The sequence below is a fragment of the Ochotona princeps genome, chromosome 10 (assembly GCF_030435755.1).
Source record: "Ochotona princeps isolate mOchPri1 chromosome 10, mOchPri1.hap1, whole genome shotgun sequence".
NCBI lineage: Eukaryota > Metazoa > Chordata > Mammalia > Lagomorpha > Ochotonidae > Ochotona > Ochotona princeps.
The window spans coordinates 38,225,211-38,246,029 of NC_080841.1; the positions used below are offsets into that span (position 1 = coordinate 38,225,211).

The following is a 20,819-nucleotide window of genomic DNA, read 5'->3' on the forward strand; positions in this document are numbered from 1 at the left end:
TGTTTTCACACACAGCTGGCTCATTTGGAAGGAGCCAAGTGCCTAGGAATTTGTTCAAGTAGCTATTTTACAATTTGAACTCTTTAAAAATATCTCTTGATCATAAGTATACATTTGAAATGTAAAAGTTACATGAATGTTAGTAGGAGAAAAAATCTGGCAATAAAATAATTTCATCTTGTTCATGTTTACTGTGGCAAGTCAGATTTCTTAAGAACTAGTTTGTTGGATCTGTTTGAGACTTGCATTTTTTTCTATATTCTGAACTTCTTAATAAGGTATTCTTTAATGGGGACATGTAAACATTTTCTTTGAAAATGACTTAGTTTATACCTTTGTAACCATTTAACCTATTTTTGACATACTAGTCTTGGGTGCACATACAAAGTAACACTTCTTGGTCTTTTGCTAGAGCATTGGGGTAAATGTTACATTATCTTGAAGGGAAGTTGTTTCCTTTTGGTTATTTATCTTGGTAAGGGGCTTCTTTAAGAAAGACCAATATTATAGGTTAAAAGAAAATTATTATGTCTTGAAATAAGATTTTTGATGCTTATTAAGACTGCAGTCGTATTATAAGAATTTATAATCATGAATATCTTTCACTTTGTCTCTAGTGTCAGCAGCCCTGTTATTTTAATACCAGTGTAAATCCAAGAGGATCTGTCCAAAAAAGCCATTTTCCTTACCTGAGCAGAATTAAACTGAAATGTCAGGAAATATAGGTACTTCCCTCCAAAGAGATTTTCCAGTGTTTACATCATGCTTTCTGAAGTGCGCTTTTGACATGTTAGTCATTTATTTTCAGTCTACTTCCTAAAATCCCATATCACAGGAACAGTACGCTGTAGGGAAGCATGTATGTAGGAAGGTTCCATAAATGCTTTCAGAGCCCATTATCTTCATTAACTGCTTTATTAACATGGACTTTTTCTCCTTCCTCCTGTATCATAGTGTTTTCAATTATTAATAACAAAGATTTATGAGTTTAAAAAATGATGGTCTGTGTCTGTATGATTGTCAGTAATCTTTGTTGTACCAGTTCTCCCACTTATCCACCTTCTGTGCTACTTAGTTGTGAAAACTTCAAAATTTAAAATGTGGAGGATTTTTTTTTTTTTTTGGCCTGGAGACATCAATAGAGAGGTTCTTCTAAGTTCCAGCATTAAGCAATTCCACATATGCCCTAGCAATGCATGTGACATTTTTAAAGTCATTGGTAACATGCCACCCAGTTTATTTATTTATTTATTTATTTTATAAATTTCTTATTTACTTGAAAGGCATAGTTACAGAGAGAAAAGCAGAAACAAAGATACGTGCCTTCCATTCACCAGTTCACTCCCCCAGTGCACAGTGGTAACGAGGAATCTGGAACTCCATCCCAGTCTTGTGTGTGGTCAATACCCACATAATTGGAGCAGCTTCCACTGCTTCTCCCAGGCACATTAGCTGGGAGCTGCATGGGGTGTGAAGCAGCCAGGACTCTACATATGCCCATGTGGGATGAGGACATTGTAGGCGACAGCTTAACACACTGTGCCACAATCCTGGCCCTGTAGTTACCCATGAGTTTAGAGTGACTTAGATGGTTTTAATTCCAAAACAACTCTGTCTAACAAAACTAATAACTTATTTGAATATTCTCTATTGTAGAATTGAAAATTTTTAAAACATAAATATCAGATTTTTTTTTAAAGATTTATTTTATTTTTATTACAAAGTCAGATATACTGAGAGGAGGAGAGACAGAGAGGAAGTGGAGCTGCTGGGATTAGAACCAGCAGCCATATGGGATCAAGGCGAGGACCTTAGCCACTAGGCCATGCTGCCGAGCCCAATATCAGATTTTTTTAAAGCTATTTTAGTAGTTTGGGAAATCAGTCATTCTAATTTTAGTTTCTTTTAAATGTACCAAGTCATCTTTTAAAAATAAAAATTTCCTGTTTTGTGATATGCTAAATTTTTAAAAATTTTCTGTCTGTTCATGGTCATTATGCAAATCAGTTATGATGTTGTAGTGCTTTCTGTTTTGATCTTAACTAGCCCAAGGGTTGATAGAACAGTGGGATGATTTGAAGACTTGATCAAAAAAACCTTGTGCGCTCTGAAATTTGAAGCTTATAGATGGATTAATATGAAGTCCCTGGCAGAAGGAATCCTTCTGCAAAAAGTGTTTCTGCTGAGTTGGATAGTTTGATTCTTATCTGTTGACCAGTGATTGATATTGAAAAGGTCCGCAGGTGCTGCGGTGTGAGTGCTTTACAACTGGATGAGGATGGGGAACCAGAGGCTCACAAGCTGGGCTGCTCTGCAGGTGCCAAGGCATCTCGGGCTGCCAGTTCTGGGGACCGCCTGGTCCTCCTGCCCACACTGCCTGCAGGATCCTCACACTTACTCATATTCCTCTAAGTGTCAGCTATTATTTGACCTATGAACTTTCTCAAGAGCTTATGTTTTTTCCTCTTTTCTACTTCTGGGCTATATATACTTAGTGGATCAAAGCTGTGTCTACAATAGGAGTTATCTTGGCTCTGCAAACGTGCATTTTTCAGTTTGAGATACCTGAGACCTTAACACATGAAACTGGTGACATCTGTTTTTTCTGAGTTGGTTTTTGTATTTTTCTTGTTCTAAGCTATTTTATGAGTAGCTAAGATTGCCAGTTAGTTCAGTTCAGGAGACGTGAAAAAAATCTGTATCTTAGTCATTTAGGGATTGTGTTTTATACAGTCCTCCCTGACTGCATCCTAAGTGTCTTTAAGTATGGTTGTTCTTTAGGTGGGAAATTATGACTTTTTACTACTGAAGGCTACTTGATTGCTAAGTAGGACTTTGTGGGACAAATGTATTGACTTTGAATGTGTACCATTAATAGCAAAAGTAAAAGTAGAAATTGGCACATTGGATTTTCACCATTATAATGTGAACCTTGAAGTACATTCTTAAACATTGAAAAGCAAGGAGAGGATTCTGTATCTTGCAGATTATTTCTGTGAACTGTAAAAGTATATTTTTCATGGTTAGTAAGTTGGATAAAGGTCAAGACATGTCAGGGGCCCAGTGCAATAGCCTAGCAGCTGATGTCTTCACCTTGCATGCGCCGGGATCTCATATGGGTTCTGGTTGTAATCCCACCAGCCCTGCCTCCCATCCAGCTCCCTGCCTGTAGCCTCTGAAAACAGTCAAGGATGGCCCAAAGCCTTGGGACTCTGCACCCGAGTGGGAGACTTAGAAGAGCTCTGGGCTCCTGGCTTCAGATCGGCGCAGCTGCGGCTGTTGTGGTCGCTTGGGGAGTGAATCAATAGATGGAAGATATTCCTCTCTGTATATCTGGCTTTCAAATAAAAATAAATAAATCTTTTAAAAAAAGATGTAATTTCAGGATTGAGTCCATCCAGAAATACACTTAATTCTCTTGCTTGTTCCAAGCACTGTATCTTTGTCTTGTGTGCAGTTCTACATGTCACAGTGTACCACATCTTTTGTTCCACTGTTACTCAGCTTGATAGAAGAAGTGCTTTGGTTCTTTGTAATTGTTTCCTAGGTTTTATTTTACTTCTGAAATAATATGCAGTGATTTCATTTGATAAAGCTTGTGCTTGATTTCATTCATGAAAAAGACATCTGCTTTAAAATTTGTGGTCCTGTTAAGTCTGAAAATTCTTTTGGGCCAGTGAGTAACAGTATTTTGTATATGGGAGATTTGCTCCAAAATGCCATATTTGAAGGTTATAATATTCTTGGAAAGTGGGAGAGAGAGTGCAGATCAAAGAAGGCATTTTTATTACATTGGATTATGCAATACTTTGGCCAGCCTCTTTAGCTTCATCTGTTTAAGGGTTCATTTTCCCTTCTTTGGCACAGCTCCCAGGAGAGGCCTTCAGAATTGTGGTTAGCAACATGAATGAATTACAAACTTTGGACCAGCTCTTCAGTTAGTTGAGCTGGCCTTCTGCCAAGACGACAGTGCCTTATATGGGGTCAGGGCAAAGCCGTGATTCGTTGAGCCGTGCATTGTATAGAAAACATACTTGTGATGCCTGTTTGCTTTCTTTTAAAATCAAAACAAAACAAAACAGAAAAAGCAGCAGGCTTCCAACTCGACCAAAATAGGAAGTAACAAAATAGTGTGCAGGTTTTACTAATGACATAGTTGAGCAGTGGGAAGATGGCTCCATAGAGTTAACATACTAGTAGAAGTTGGATCTTTTGACTTGCTTAACTATCTTGGGATGCAAGAGATTATGATATTTTGTTAACAATCTGTTGTCTCCCTGCCTTATTTTATTTATAAATGGTTTAATAAGATTAAGTACTTAGTTGTGTGTCCACATGGCCTCTAGGCTTCAGTATCAACAGCTACTTTAAGAATTAAAAGCAAGAATACTTGACTTTCATTGTGGCAGTGTTTCTTTAGTTTGTAGTGATACAATTGTTTCAAAATCTGGTATGTTCAATTGCTAAACAAGTAAGAATAAAAATTGCTTTCTTATAGATAATTACTAAATACAATAGATATTCAGATATTTTAACTTTCAATTCCTTCCATTCAGGCAAATCCTCTGACTGGAGCCTCTCTCGGTCAGGCACCATCTCATATGTATGGCAATAGATTAAATACAACTTCATCCATGGCAGCTCTTATAGCCCAGTCTGAAAATAGTCAAACAGGTAAGTTCTCAAGAATTACTCGACTCAAAAATTGTATTCTACCCAGTGTAATTGCCTCACCCATCCTCTTGCCAACCTATTTTATTTGTGGTTAATCGAGAATTGTGTCTTTTTTCTTAAGCTGAAGAATGCCAGTGGGAAACGAGTGGTATGCTGGGCTGTGTCTCTGTCTGAAGTGGCAGGGCTGAGGCAGGGCCCTGGGCAGCAGGAACACAGCCGCGGCTCCTGATGCGGTGGCTCGTGAGCTCACTTCTCAGCTCTCTGCACAGAGAGTGACTGAACACTGGGCTTTGCTGTGAATAGCCTAAACCTTTATTTGCATAATTCATGAAATTGCATTACACAAACTTGTTGTTTTTTTCCTTTTCAAAAATCCTGTTAGAGAATTTCTACAGTGTTTAGTAATCCTGTGAAATTTTGCCAGTTGACATTTTGCAGCATTTGCCTCTTGTACTGTTTTAATGAGCCACTGGGTTTGCTTTGTTTCATTCCATCCTTAAGGATTTGTTGACATGTCCAAGTAGTCATGCCTGTTTGGGGGAAGGGAATAGGTTTAGCAGTTCACCAAGAATGGATCAGTCATGTCTTTACCCTTTAAGGGTCAGAGGTGACCTGCCTCAGAAGAAGGGGCCACAGCCTTGTTAGAGGCCAGATAGGGTGAAGGAGGAACTAACTGCCGGAAAATGGAAGTTACTTTCGAGGAGAGATATTTGGTATTTGATAAGGAATGTATTGGAGAATTTTAAAAACTTCCTTTTACATACAGAATTCTGTAGTGTCCTCTTTTTTGTTGATTTGGAAATTCTTGGTGTGAGGATCTATGTAACAGATCACTTCTCCTGGGCAGCTCTATGTAAATACTTTATAACTTGCTTTGGGATGCAAAGTGTTAAAAATACAAAGCATAAGGATTTGCTGTGATAAGCATACAGATGAGCTGTCCACAGCTGTGATTCATTACTTTAACCGTAGAAATTAAAAGTGGCTGAGGGGAGGGTACTGCAAATGCAAACCACGCTTCTGTGCTGTAAAATTGAAAGGAATGAAAGAGCAGAACATAATCCATGGCCTTCTACGCCCACAGAAACGTGTAGGGACAACGCCTTACACGCCACAGTTCAGCAGTTCTAAACTAGCAACATGCTCCATTTTCTACTTTCATAGGAACTGCAGAGAGTAGTAAAGGGGGAGTGTGTGTTAGTAGAAATCAGGGCCAGAGCTTAAAACTGCTGATCTGGTGAGAATGTCACTTTATCAGCTCTGAAATATTTACACTGCAGATCCAGATCTTGGAGACAATAGCCGCGGCCTGGTCGGCAGAGGAAGCTCACCCCGAGGAAGTCTCTCCCCACGGTAAGTGCTGTTTACTCTGCTGAGTACAGGCAAGAGAAAGGTTTTGAGATTTGGGAACCTTGTTATCAGCTATCAGTAGAGTGTACATTTCTGAGGTTGTAAAAGCATTCTGCAGATAAGAAGACAGCCAAGAAAAATGATTCTCCAGTTAATTTGGGTATTAATTTAAACACATGCTTAGATTTTCAACCTAAAAGAAGTACCTTTTTCTTATGCTTCCAGTCAATTTGAATTCTGTATATTTAGCTGCTGATACTATTAACTCCTTGATTCAAGTAATTAATTTAGTACACAGAACCCTCTTAAAATCTCTTAAAGCTGCAAACAACTTTGAACTTTGGGTTCTAGTTTTAGTTCTGCTCTGAGCAATGTTTTTAACTCCATATTCTCTAGTTCCTGTTTCCAAAAACAAAGCTTGTCTGGCCAGTCTCGCCGCCCCCCCCCCCCACCCCCCATTCTTAATAGTGTTTGAATCAAAGTATAGCAAAGGTATTATATGGTTTGTAAAACTGTCTTAGATTCTACAGGCTACCATTTTATGAATTAAGGAATGTGAAATCATCAAACTGATAGTGGTATGAAATATTGTCAGTTATAGAAGACAGTGCAACTTCAGTGATAGCGACCTTTTTTATTCCATTGTTTTCAATTTACACACTTTCTGGCTTGTTTTTCCTTTGTTCCATAATTTTACAAACTCGGCGCAGTGTTAGACTGGGTGAGAGCTGAAAGGAAGATGAAAGAGCCTTCCTATGGTCTTTTTTCAAGTATAGAGGAATGTGTATTAAAAACTAAACGTTTTTAGATGATGAAAAGCCCAACAACAGTATTGTTGTTTTACTGATATATTTGGTGGAATGGCAATTAAGGCATATCCTCGTTATCACGATAGAGGTTAATCCATTAATCTCGGACCTTTCTGTTTCGTAATGGTACTTCTCTTGGCCCCTCTTCCTTGATACTCCCTGAGTAAATTGAAAGTAGTATTTTTACTGATTGAATACTACAGGATATTAAACATCCCTGTTTAAAACCAGCATTCTGATGCACGCAGTGATACAATTATCTGACTGGTTTCTGGCTTTATATTGTGGTATGTCTATCATATCATTCTTTTTTTCCAAAAACAAAATTTACTGAATTTTTTGTTCATAGTGTTTTGTGGAGGCGCCGCTACTTTGTGTCCTTTTTGAACTGAAAATAACACTAAAGTTTTCCAGAAATTACTCAGAATCTTTAGTTCTCCTTTATCTAGTGTGTGTTCTTTCTGTTTAAACAAGTATCACTACATAAATGGCTCAGTGGTATTTTTAGCGTGTATTTCCAACTCTTATGTTGCCCTTTCAAAATCAGCCTAAAATGTACAGGCATAACATATTACTTCAGGAGGGATAGTCCACTTTATGTAGCACATGGTGTTTACACATGGGAGAAAAAGCTCCGTTTGTTTTCTTACCTTCAGAGCTTTTGTAGAGGAGGCTAGTGAGGCTGTGGCAGGCACCCTGCTCGAGGGGAGGCCTCAGGCTGCGCTCTCATCTCCTCTGGCAGTGTCTCAGGAGAAGTCATAGAGGCCTCTCCCTGTTTCCTGGTTTGGAAATGGAACCACAAAGCCTGTCCTTGATATCTTACTAGGTTATTGAGGATCCCAGGAAGGAAACATGGGCACGCAGAAACACTGCAAACTCTCCAGCTCCTTAACCAGCCTATTATGTTAAAATAGAGGCTGGAGACTAGAAATGAACACTGAGGAGTTCATATGAATATTTTTGTTTTGGACACAGTTGATTCTGTGATATCATTTGAAGTACAGTCTAAGACATTGTAGAAATATTTGTAAATGGAATCAGGTAAAGGGCCCTGTGCTGTAGCCTAGTCCTCACCTTGCATGTGCCGGGATTCCATGTGGGCACCGGTTCTAATCCCGGCAGTTCCACTTCCCATCCAGCTCCCTGCTTGTGGCCTGGGAAAGCAGTTGAGGACGGCCCAAAGCCTTCGGACCCTGCACTGGTGTGGGAGACCTGAAGAGGTGGCTGCTGGCTTCAGATTCGCCGTTGCGGCCACTTGTGGAGTGAACCAGCAGATGAAACATCTTCCTCTCTGTCTCTCCTCTCTGTAAATCTGCCTTTCCTATAAAAATAAATAAATTAAAAAAAAGAGCGAAGTAAAAATTGCTTTTGACAATGTTTCTTATAAAAAAAATCTTGAAGATAAGTGATTTCAAATTTCTAACAAAAGACTTGAAAACAATTTACTGGATTGTATTTGACTTTTATTTTTTTTAAGATTTATTTATTTTTTTTATTACAAAGTCAGATATACACAGAGGAGGAGAGACAGAGAGGAAGATCTTCTGTCCGATGATTCACTCCCCAAGTGAGCCGCAACGGGCCGGTGCTGTGCCGATCTGAAGCCGGGAACCAGGAACCTCTTCCGGGTCTCCACGCGGGTGCAGGGTCCCAAGGCTTTGGGCTGTCCTCGACTGCTTTCCCAGGCCACAAGCAGGGAGCTGGATGGGAAGTGGAGCTGCCGGGATTAGAACCGGCGCCCATATGGGATCCCGGGGTGTTCAAGGTGAGGACTTTAGCCGCTAGGCCATGCCGCCGGGCCCTGTATTTGACTTTTAAAGGAGAACTGGGAAGCTTTTTAGTTTTAAAAGATTAGGTTTGTGAAGTAGACACATACATGAGCTTCTAGTTGATTTTTTATTTATTGTTGTGGACACACACACAGAGATGCATAGAAGGCTTACTGACAGTGTCAGTCCCGCGGGTCACTCCCCAGATGCCTGCAACAGCTGATGCCAGGCCGAGGCCAGGAGCCAGGAACTCAGGCCAGTTCTCCCTGTTGATGGCAGGAATCCAGTTACTGGAGCTGTAGCTATTGTGCCTCTCTGGGCCTGCGTTAGCAGGAAGCTAGAATTAGCACCCTAAGCTAGGAGCCCAGCCCAGGCACTCTGAGTGAAACACAGTGCAAACTCCTACTTCTGTGGGGATTTTGTTGATCATAAAGCCAGACTGTGTAGTTTTGTAATTGCTTGTGCTGTGCTGATACTCTCTGTTATAAGGCAGATTAGTGGGACTCTCTAACTTCTGGCTAGTCTTTCTACTCTGGTCTTTTCCATTTTTGCATTATAAAGCCATACCACATTGAATTTCTTTTACAGGCCATTTCTGAGATTATTGGTGGCATGTTTATATTTTCTAGTGGTTTCTAATTATCTAATAAGGTCAGCTATTCCTTTGATTTTACAATTTGGGGGAGGAAGAATGATAATTACTCAATTTTAGGGTAGATTATGGTTTTATAAATCCAGGAACTCCATTCTATGGCATAGGCAGTCTGGTGTTAGAAAACTTGCACAAGGGAAGAAGCTCTGACGCACTCGGCCAAAAGCATTCTCCTCCTTGATTTCCAACAGATCGCCTGGCAGCAGCTTACAGCTTCGCTATGACCAACCAGGCAGCAGCAGTTTAGAAAATCTGCCTCCAGTCGCGGCGAGCATCGAGCAGCTTCTGGAGAGGCAGTGGAGTGAAGGCCAGCAGTTCCTGCTGGAGCAGGGGACGCCTAGTGACAGTAAGTAGTCACGCTCGTCCGATACAGCTGCAGGGACGAATGGGAGCTCAGGCTTTTCTTAGTTCAATGGAAGGAAAACCTCTGGGGAATTTTTCTATATTGCTTATAATCAGGAGTAGCCAGTTTCTTACGTTTTACAATTGGGAGAAGAATAATTACTGAATTTATATATAAAGTTATATATATATGTATATATATTGCTTATCATTTATTAAGTTGTGTGATATAAGGTTTATGTATATGCTTTTAATATGTTTATGGTTTTAACTATTAAAGCTTTGCCTGATTAGTGCCTAAAAGAATTAACAGGTGTTGGTTAGCTGCAGAGGTGGCCTTCAGTTTGGTTAAGGAAGAATGTTTTGGGGAGAAGAAAAATATTGTTTTCATTGATTTAAAATACAAATTATTGCTTCTTTATTTTATTAAAATAAACAATTTTGCTTGTTGTTTAAGTGGCCTAAGTGCCATAAATATTTTTATGAATGGTTCTCTGACCAAAAAAAAAAAAAATGCTAATTTTGAGGAAATTCATGCCAGGCTAATCCTTTAAACGTGCTTGCTTGAGGACAGGTTTAGCTGTCCTATTACATCTCATTTGGATGCACTAAGGGCTTCTTTGTGGGATCCTGATGAGGGATCAAAGTTAAATCCTTGGGAAATGACCATATGTGTCAGTACCAGTAGAGTTTTGTCTTTTGAAGGCCCCGAGGTCATCTTAAACAAATATAACTTTTTAATACATAGAATTTCTAGCGTGTCCATCACTGTGGCCTAACAGCCGCACTCTGTGTTGTCAGTTGGGAGAGCTGAGTAAAAGGAATTCAGTGTTTGAAGAGATGGGATAGGACAGCAAGCCTGTTGACAGAGGCACGGGTGCACACACAGCGCTCCCTGCTGGGCAGCCTGCACACCAACATGCTGAGCAGCGGCTGAAAGGGGATCTGAGGGCATGCAGAACTGTGCGCTCTTGGTTATGGAAAAGGGTGTCAGTGTGATCCTTTCCCTTTGTAAACAGGACTTTAATGAATAAAATCATGGCATTTCAGATTTCAAAATAAGCCTTTTGATGATGAATTGTCATTAATAATCCCCTTCTGTTTTAAATATTTATAAACACAACATATTTGTCATACGTACGCGCATATTAAGGAAGAAGATATGTGTTTACATACATATATTCAGGAATCAACTGTAATCATTTAGTATATTTTAGAGAATTTTGTTTTTATTTTTACATTACATCCTTAAAATGCTTAGTATGTGGACTTTGTTGAAAACCATCCAAATGTTTGCTAGTTTTAGGTATGTTGAAATCATTACACCAACTACAAGTTGAAAATCGAAGATTAGAGGAGCAAATTAAAAACTTGACAGCCAAAAAGGAGCGTCTCCAGTTACTAAACGCACAGCTTTCAGTGCCTTTTCCAACAATTCCAGCAAACCCTAGTCCATCTCATCAAATTCATGCATTCTCAGCACAGACTGGTGAGCATAAGGTTTAATTTGTATATAAAACGATGATATTCGCGTAAAAACTGACTAGTAACTAACTGGTTATGAACCACTTACTAGTAACCTGTTACACGAACCTGTAGAAAATAAATGATTTATTTAAAAGTATATTTTCTTTATTTGAAAGCTGGAGCGAGTCTTCGATTTACGGTTCATTCCCCACATGGTTACAAGGGCCAGAGGTGGGCCTGCTTCTTTGGGTCTCCATGTGGGTGCAGGGACCTAAGGCCTTGGGCCATCTGCCTGCTGTTTGCCCAGGCCACAAGCAGGAAGCGGGATGGGCAGTGGAGCAGCTGGGAAACGAACTGGCGCCCATGTGGGATGGTGATGTCACAGGTGGTGGTGGCTTTACCTGCTATACTACAGTGCCAGCTCCGATAGGTTATTTTTAAGGGTATAAAGAATCATATTTAGTGGTCAACCTGAATTTCTTCTGGCTTATTTAGTACCTAATATAATTGTTTAAATTGATTCAAATATGTAATAACCTCATTAACTAAAAGATAAAATATTTTTTTAAACTGTTTTTGGCTGAACATAATATTAACATGTCTTTAATACACACTTAAGCTTTTACATAAGCCTTTAATCTTATACCTATTACAACTTAACATGATAAACAGATTTGTTTTGTATTTTATTATTCTAGCCCCTACTACTGATTCTTTGAACAGCAGTAAGAGCCCTCATATAGGAAACAGCTTTTTACCTGATAATTCTCTTCCTGTTCTAAATCAGGTAATTTTTGCGTAGCAATTTTTCATTTGTTTTATTTGTGAACAATTACAGCAAATGTTTAAGTTTTGCAATGTTCTTTACAGTTTGTATTTTTTCTTGTATCAGGACTTAACCTCCAGTGGACAAAGCACCAGCAGTTCATCAGCTCTCTCAACCCCGCCTCCTGCTGGGCAGAGTCCAGCTCAGCCAGGCTCAGGAGTCAGCGGAGTCCAGCAGGTCAATGGTGTGGCAGTGGGCGCGCTGGCCGGTGGGATGCAGACTGTGACATCCAGCCTTCCTGCTGTGTCTGCAGTGGGTGGAATAATTGGAGCTTTGCCAGGAAACCAACTGGCAATCAATGGCATTGTGGGAGCTTTAAATGGGGTCATTCCAACCCCTGTCACGATATCCCAGAACCCAGCCCCTCTCACACACACAACTGTACCACCTAATGCAACACATCCAATGCCAGCTACACTGACTAACAGGTAAGAAACTTACTCTAATATGTTTCCCAACGAGCACTGGTCTTGTTAGATTGAGATTTTTTTAATGTTACCTGTAGATGCACTCCAAGAAAATCAAACTCACCAAAACTTTTAAATTGGGTGTATAGCATCCAAAGTCAGCTTGAATTCATGCAAAATTAAATCACTTTTAGCAAAGAATAATATTTTGCTAAAGTTTTAGTCTTGATCTGTGATGTTAATTTTTCTTTTATGTATTGTATTCCTGTCAGCATAAATTCTGAGAGAAAAATAATACAGTAACATAGATACATATAAAGATTGGTTTCAAATTCAATTATGTATTTTGTTAAGTTTCTAATCAAGTATTTTGATAGAGGATGAAGGTGTTCTCTATCTTGAACTTCCGGGAAGTGAAACTTACTGGTTTCACTGTCCTGAACTTTCATTTGGACATTCAAAAATAGGAGGACTGAGGCCATGTTATCAAACACACATTTGGGGAGTCATTTTTAAATGGACTCGCATGGGTACTATTAAACTGTTTCTTCTGGCACTCTCTTTATTGGTGCTTAATTTTCTTGGCCTCTAAAAAGATGAGGTCAGATCAATTAGTAGTATGCATTCTGTTTTAAATATGTATTACTTAGTATGAGCTCAGTTACCCTTGAATAAACATAATTATATATGCTTTTTATAACATACATTTCTATTTATAAAATGATAGTACATATTTTGTACATAATCAACCCTTAATGTGATTTTTTCCAGTTAGTTGCTAACATGTATATAGGAGAAACAAATTGTATTGTAATTGTTTTTTTAAAGGCTTATGATTAAACATTTGTTAATTTATTAAAGATCAGATTGGGAAGTTGTCTTTCATTTATGTTAGAGGTATATTATCATTTTTCAGTGCCTCAGGACTAGGATTACTTTCTGACCAGCAAAGACAAATACTTATTCATCAACAGCAATTTCAGCAGTTATTAAATTCTCAACAGCTTACACCAGTAAGTTCTTCCTTTTGATAATATTTTTTTATTAGGAGCAAGAATTCTAAACTAGAACATAAGTTAAATATATAGGTATAGACTACTTTTTGTGAAAGCACATTACTGAATGCCTTTATCCAGGAAGTTTTTCTTGCTTTTGGTGTAGTCGGAAGTACCTGTGGTGATGTCACATTTACTCATTAATTCAAACATATCAACATATTTATGGCACTGCTGTGGTAGGCTTGGGTGAATGCAGTGATGAGAGAGACATAAATCTGTGCTTCACTGTGGTCGGGCAGACGGACCACACACACATGCTTTTCGGCAGTGAAGAATGGCAAAGAAAGCAGGATGGGGGGATAAAGATTGGTAAGGTGGGTGCCATTTTGGAAGGGCTAGTTTCTTTGAGGAGTTGACTCTGGAGCACAGACCTGAATAAAACCTTAAGGAGTGTGCCTTTCTGACTTGGGGGAGACAAGAGGAAGTGCATGCGTGGTGGAGCAGGTAGGAGTTGGGAAGGCCCGGGCATGGTGTGTGTCCAGAGGCAGGTGGCATGGCCAGACAGGTGTGCTTTAGAATCCTTTTTGTGGCCTTCTGTGATTCAGGCAGGAGGTTCAGATTCTAAGCGTGATGGAAAGCCAAGTTTTTGAGTTATTACTAATGTTTCTGTTAGGGAAACTTTCAAATGTACCAAAATTAGAAGGTAGCATATGTTAAGTCCCATTACTTTTCTTGATAACTTGGAGAATTGTATGTAGATATTTGAGAGTTCTGTTTAGATGGACTCCATCAGGCGTTGGTATGAGCCTGGGGTCCCAGGAAGAGTGCGATTAGGAGTAAGAGTTGAGGTCATTCCTGTATAGAGGATACTGAGAGCTCTGAGAGAGAATGTGATCTCCCACATATGAGGACAGAGCCCTGGGCCCCCTGGGAAATGAGGAGGAGATAGTAAGTGCCTGTGAGAAGTGCTGCGTGAATAATCAGGGAGAACTGAGGGTGGTGGGCAGGTGGAAGTGTATCTACAGCAAAAGATGACGTATCAAATACTTTTAGTGGAAGAGGAAGTTTCTTTGTAATTGCAGTAAAAGCCCTCATTAAGTGGTTCAAAGAAAGTTAGGAGGGAAGGTAAAATATCACTAAGACATTTGATTCTGTGAAGCAGAGAAATGGCAGCTGAAGGCAAGAGCAGTGTATGGTACATCGAGAACTGTTCTAGAACAGCAAAGAGGAAATTCTTAAGAAGGAAGCTGAGATACCAGCATTTCAGTTACACATCAGACAGAGCAGCTAGCTAGAGATGGTTTGGTGACAGGGTTGCAGAAATATTGCTTTTGCTACTTAAGCTATAGACATTGAGAGTGATGGAGATGGGTGGTGGTCGGGGGGAGCGTGCACGTGCGGGGACACGAGGGCTATCACACAGTGGCAGCACGTGGACCTGGGGGCAGCTCTCCTCCTGCTCCCCGTCCCTGGCACGCTTCAGCTAGACTGCTCGGAGAATGCACTGTGAAAGGGGTCTTCCGTTATTTATAATTTCTTTGTAAAGTTAATTTATGTGCTTTCTTTAGTGAAAAAATTGAAATAACTTGTTTTGATTCTGGATCATTATTCTGTCACTGTTCTTAGTGTTCTAAAAATAGATTGTGTATAAATTCTGAGTACATTAAAATGTGATTGTTTTCTTACCCCTTGCCTCATTTATTTATTTATTTAGAAGAGACTGATTTATTTGAAAGGCGGAGTGGAGAGGAGGGACAGAAAGAAGTCTTAGTAGGCTCACTCCCCAAATGGCCCCATGTCTATAGCTGGGCCAGGCTGAAGCGGGGAGCCCAGAGCTCCATCCGCGTCTTCCATGCTGTCAGCAGGGGCCTGAGCAGTGCGGCATCCCCTATTCTCTCACTAGCAGGGAGTCAGCTTGAAAGTGGAGCAGCCAGGATGCAACTTCACGCTGAAACACGGGAGGCCAGCATTGCAAGTGAAACCTTGGTGTGCTGCGCCACATGCCTGCCCTGTGCCTCATTTTAACATGAAATATTAAAACTCAGCTTATTGGGCTTCTTCCCAGTCATTACAATTTTACTCTAAAGGTAACAATGTAGATGACTCATTTGTCAGACATGGTTAATGAAGTAATTTCCAGAACACATTATTCTGAGACCATGAAAGCTAAAGGGGTTTAAACAGTTTTTTTCCTCCTCAGTCAAGGCTGTTGCATGATTTGTTCATTTAGACATAAAATTTTACATAGGCAGAAATGTTATGACATGTATACAGCTTTATAAAGTTTTTTTCACTTTGTGTTTGAGATGTGGACAGAGAGCTTACATCTGCTAGTTCACTCTGCAAATGCCCATCATAGCCAGGGCTTGACCAGGAAAGTTTGAGACTACATCAGGCAGGGCTCCCCCATGGCTGGCACCCCCAGTACTGAAGCCATCACCTGTTGCCTCCCAAGACACATGTGAGCACAATTCAGAGACCCAGGCAGCCCTGTAACGAATGTGGATACTTCCAGAAGTGTTCACCTCTGACAGCCACACTCTCCTGCCACCCCCTATGGTGGATGCCCGTGGCCACGCTCATTGAAATAACTTCATATTTTGAACCCCTCTCCTGAATTCCCCCTATTGTCTTTGGCCTCATCAAAGTGCCTTAGAGTTCAGTGATCTTCAACTTCATCTCTTGAAATGCCATCCACTTGTGATATTTATGCCAGGCCTCTATCTGAAACTACCCGCACAGCTCAAAACACATGTCTGATAATGCCATGTAGAAGTGAACAGCTGATTTTCCTCCAGGCCCCAGCTGACGGCAGCTCCGTGTTTTCAGCACCTCAAGCCCGGCACCACCCAGTCCCCTCTGGGACTCCCCTGCCGCCCCAGGTTGAGTCCGTCTGCAGTGGGGTCATCTCTCCAGGAAAGGCAACCCTCTGGCCTAGTGCTTTAGGGAACAGAAGACACACACTTGTATCTGATGCCTGGCTCGGTTCCTGGCTGGAGTTCTCAGCTCTCCACATTGCTCAGGCCCACCTCTGACTGGCAGGCACCTGTGGAGCGACATACTGGATAGATGCGTTTTTTTTTTCCTCTGTCTGCCTTTTGAAATCAAATTACAGCCCGACGACCCTAACTATAACAGTTTGTCACACATATTCCAGCTTCCCATTACCTTTCAAGCACAATAACCACATTGTCACATTTTTGTCTGTCTCATTCACTCTGTACCTCCTCTCCCACTCACAGAACATTGCCTGGTCCAAGATAAGCACCTAAGAAGTCTATGTAGAATGAAATGCAATATGTTTGGTGTGAGGAGTGGTTACCAAGAAAGCATCCTTCGTGTTACCCCTGAGTGGAAACTTTAAAGACTGAGCCGATAGGTGGGAGGGTTTGCCCCAGGCCACGTGTTCTTAAATCAGATGCAGCTACTCACCTAGCTGCTCTAGTCCCCGGGGCGACTCAGCCAGTTGCTGTCCCAAGCACTGCAGAGAGCCTCTTTGGGAAAGATGTCTCTTCTCATACTTTTGACATTTTACAGTAGATAGGGATTATGTAGGAGCAGCCCATTTTCCTAGATGAAATTCTTAATTGTAACACTGTAACTTATGTTGACATATTTAATATTAAAGGAATAAAGAAATAGAACTGGCTTTTCTGACTGCTTCCTTCCGTGACTGGAACTTTAACTTTCTCCTGTTTTTGCCTAAGGAACAGCATCAAGCCTTTCTCTACCAGTTAATGCAACATCATCACCAGCAGCACCACCAGCCTGAACTGCAACAGCTGCAGATCCCTGCGCCAACCCAGATTCCCATCAACAACCTTCTCGCAGGTACTCAGGCGCCCCCGCTTCACACAGCCACTACCAACCCATTCCTGACCATTCATGGAGAGAACCCAAGTCAGAAAGTCACAGTAAGTCTGCTCTAGTTACTCTGTGGAAGAATTTCATTGATTAATCAGAGGTGATCATTCTCCACCCATTTTAATCACCTATTGTTCTCCTGTCTTTTAACTAGCACTTATACCAACAGCTGGATATTGTAAACACAAAGGACTTAGGCCGCTTTTCCACATCCCTAACCATAGCAGTCAGCATGTGCATGGAAGATTTGAAGGCCTTTTTAAAGTTCACTTTTCACAGTGAAAACGTTTAGTTAGCAGGCCCCATGAGAAAATGATAGTTGTTTTTGAGAAGCTTTAAGTAATCTGTGCATAGAACCAGTATATATATTTTCATAATGTGTTTTGTTCCAAGTGCTTTTAAAAACTGAATCTGTAACATAATTTTAAGTGAAATAATTCAGTTATTCTACCAGATTGTTTTTAGAGAAAGCAAACCAGTTAACATTTGTAATGGAATTTCAGTTTTAAATAATCATCTGATAGCATCTTACCTTATCAATGTAAAAGTTAAAAAACGGGTGCAGGAACAGTATGACACCTGCAGTAGCACACATTTTAAGGCTGTTTCTTTTTATTAGTTCTCCCCTCTTCAATTAGGTCTACTTTAATGGAGTATAAAATTCCAGTTCAGGAGAGAAACCTGTTAGAGGGAAGCTGTTGGGATATAGGGTGGAGACTGGACAGCAGGAAAAGCCAGAAGGGAAAGAATAAAGCGGGAGACTTGGCAAATAAAAGTGTTCAAGAAAAGTCAGTGTTTGCTATTTCCCATTACTTTGAAAGTTTTCTGTTTATTGTGCTTTTACGTCTTTAGAAACTTCAGGGTGTTTTTTTTTTTTTTTTAAAGCAATAAGAATTGGTTTGAAATAGAGGGTGGTTGCTCTGCATGAATTCTTGGATGCTTTTTCATTTGTCCTCTTGTTTCACCAACTTCCTAAATTCGAAATGTCCTTAATTACTGCTCCCAAGTTTTGCTGACATGGGAACGACACCATTCGGTATCGACCCAGACATATTTTTGTGCTTTGACACCTAGTTCATTAGTTTCTTTGTTGTGTTAAAACTGTAGGATAATTTTTCTTTAATTGTACAATATCAATTGTTTTTCGTGGAAAAAATAATGTAAAAAAGTGGCAATATTTACAAGCTAACAGGAAAGCAGGACTTGAGCGTAATGCTGCCCGAGTACCCTACAATGTGGGTCCTTCCTTTTTAGATCCAATGCTTTATGTGAATTCAGTTTTTGAAATAATATGTTGCAGCCAAGTTTTAGGGAGGAACTCAACAGTTAAAGCTGAGAAAAACAAATAGTTAATGTCACATCACAGCCTATGATTTTCTTAGTCCAGAAAGAATGTCATCTTTCTGGATTCCATGTTACTGCTTGTGAGAAACTGTGAATTACAATGAATTTTGCATTCATCTTTTAAAAGTTCTGCCTCTTAAGTGGACACACCACCTCATTTGTCTTTGCATAATCCCTGAATTTCATGTTCTAAAGCATGTACTAGTAAATTCATGTCTTCATATTATGCTGAGAAGAGGAATCATCATATACAGCACATCTTATTTATCAGTTAAAGTTTCACTTAAGAGAAATACTAAATGTTCATCCCAAGTTGATTCAACTAATGCCTCTGATTTTTCTGTTTAATGCAGCGACTTAGTGATAAAACCGGGCCTGTGGCTCAAGAGAAAAGTTGACACTTGAAAAAACATCCAGAAATCGCCTCCCCTGCTGTTCTGGTACACTTTGTTGGCTGCCGCTGCAGTCTGTTTACTACAGCTGTGAAGAAATTCAACAAGAGACTAACCACACAACACAGGATTAGTTGCCACAAGCATGTTCTTGTAAGGCTTTAATTTTCTTATTGCTCTATTGCACCGACATGGAATTCCCAGACTCCCTGACCCACATCTTTTGATCTGTCAAAGAAAATTTAGTAATTCTGTCAATGAATTTATATGCAATGAGTTTTTCCACCCAAAAAATTTTATAGCAAAACTAGATGTGCACCAACTACATTAAATTGGAATTGTGAACAAAGCTAGACTTGTTCCGTTTACGAGCTACTTCATTTTACAAATTGGATATGAAATAGGATCTTCTGTTCACATTAAAATATGCTTGCTCTCAGAGTCAGATCTCAAAACAAATTTCAAGGGATTAATTTCTTCTGGACTTTCACTGGTTAAATATTGCAAATATTTAATATAGATCATCAACTAGTACTTGGCAATCTTTGTTTAAACAATTTCCTTCTAATGGGATTTGGCCCATTTTGGTAATCAAGTTAGGATGGTATTGTCTGCTTCTGCTACTGGCAGTTTCCTTTTGCTAAGTGCTTTTTCTTTAGTGTTAGGATCTATTCAGAATTTTTAAAAAGTCCTTGAGTTCTAAGGCTGCTGGGGGAAACGAGGTCAATGAAAGCAGAAGACTTCTTTTGGAAGGAGAGGCCACCCTGGACACTGCTGTGGGGTTGGCCTTCACAAGTGCCTGCATTGTTGTGATGGCTCCAGACAGCAGAGCTGAGCTACAGGGAGTCCTGGGGAAGCAGCACCAGCGGCCTTCCCCATGCTCCCGCCTTCACTGAAAACTTTCTATGCCACTGTAGATAGCTCAGGCAAAACCAGTACTTGGGGATTTATCCACTAATGAGTCACAAGAAAATGAGTGGACTTTGGTAAGAATATATGTTTGTTTTATTTAATCTACTTCCCATTACTGACCATTTAAACAAGCCAACAGAACAACAAAACCAACCAACACAAACACACCACTACCTTCCTGGAACAGGTGAGACCTAAATTACAGCCTGTCTACTTTGGGTAGCCACGCTCTTGCTGTGAGATATGGCAGAGGGGTAAATTAAACAACTGGGGATGTGATCATCGGACTGTTGTTAATGTGTGGATTATTAGTGGAAGAGACCCAGCTGTAATTAGACCTCCACTGTGTGCTTAGCTGGAAGAACATGTTAATTCTGCAATATGTCTCTTGGTTAAACATTGCACAGTTCTTACCTCATCTCTGTAAATAAGGTTTTGTGAATCTGTTTTGTATTGTGAAAAATAAGATAACATTGATATTTTGATTTGTAATATTTCTAATTGGTAGATTTAATTGAAAAGTAAAATTAATTTATTTTTATATGTTCTGGGGAATTTTAAACAAAGTCAGATCTTTTGTAGATAATTTAAAAAAAAAATCAGTGTGGTTTATTTTACTTCTTTAACCCACTGGTTGTTATTCTGTAACAATTTGTACAAATGGTAAATTTTGAAGGCGTTATTTTACCTAGATGTAAAATTCCACATGTATCAAAAGAAAATGTACAAAGCTTTTGTTAATAAAATTTAATAATGTTTATAAGTCTGTGCTATTTTTGTTTGGAGAGCCTGAGGGTGTTACCGCCGTCATGGCCATACCTGTGAGCTCAGCCTGCAGTCCTGGGCTGTGCGCGCAGCACCCAGTCAGCAAGTTGCTGCCATGAGTAGACAGTATGCAGCGTGCACGGCAAGCAGACCTCTGGAAAGTGCTCTAGAACAAAGAAGAGGGAGAGAACCAGAGATAAAGGGAGATTCCATATGCCATCAGGAATGATAGCACATCAAGCAGTATT

At 40.0% G+C, this 20,819-nt stretch overlaps 1 protein-coding gene across 7 annotated transcripts in view; it reads left to right on the forward strand.

The window, feature by feature from the left end:
- MLLT10 (MLLT10 histone lysine methyltransferase DOT1L cofactor) overlaps positions 1–20,255 on the forward strand; it is a 173,635-nt gene extending 153,380 nt beyond the window's left edge. For all 7 annotated transcript variants that reach the window (XM_058669312.1, XM_058669311.1, XM_058669315.1 and 4 more), the window contains 9 exons: positions 4,557–4,674; positions 5,955–6,027; positions 9,446–9,600; positions 10,897–11,085; positions 11,762–11,850; positions 11,956–12,317; positions 13,213–13,309; positions 17,002–17,208; positions 18,856–20,255. In XM_058669312.1, coding sequence (XP_058525295.1) covers positions 4,557–4,674; positions 5,955–6,027; positions 9,446–9,600; positions 10,897–11,085; positions 11,762–11,850; positions 11,956–12,317; positions 13,213–13,309; positions 17,002–17,208; positions 18,856–18,900 — 1,335 coding nt within the window. In that variant the 3' untranslated portion in view covers positions 18,901–20,255. The remainder of the gene's footprint in view (positions 1–4,556; positions 4,675–5,954; positions 6,028–9,445; positions 9,601–10,896; positions 11,086–11,761; positions 11,851–11,955; positions 12,318–13,212; positions 13,310–17,001; positions 17,209–18,855) is intronic.
- Positions 20,256–20,819: the final 564 nt, after the last annotated feature.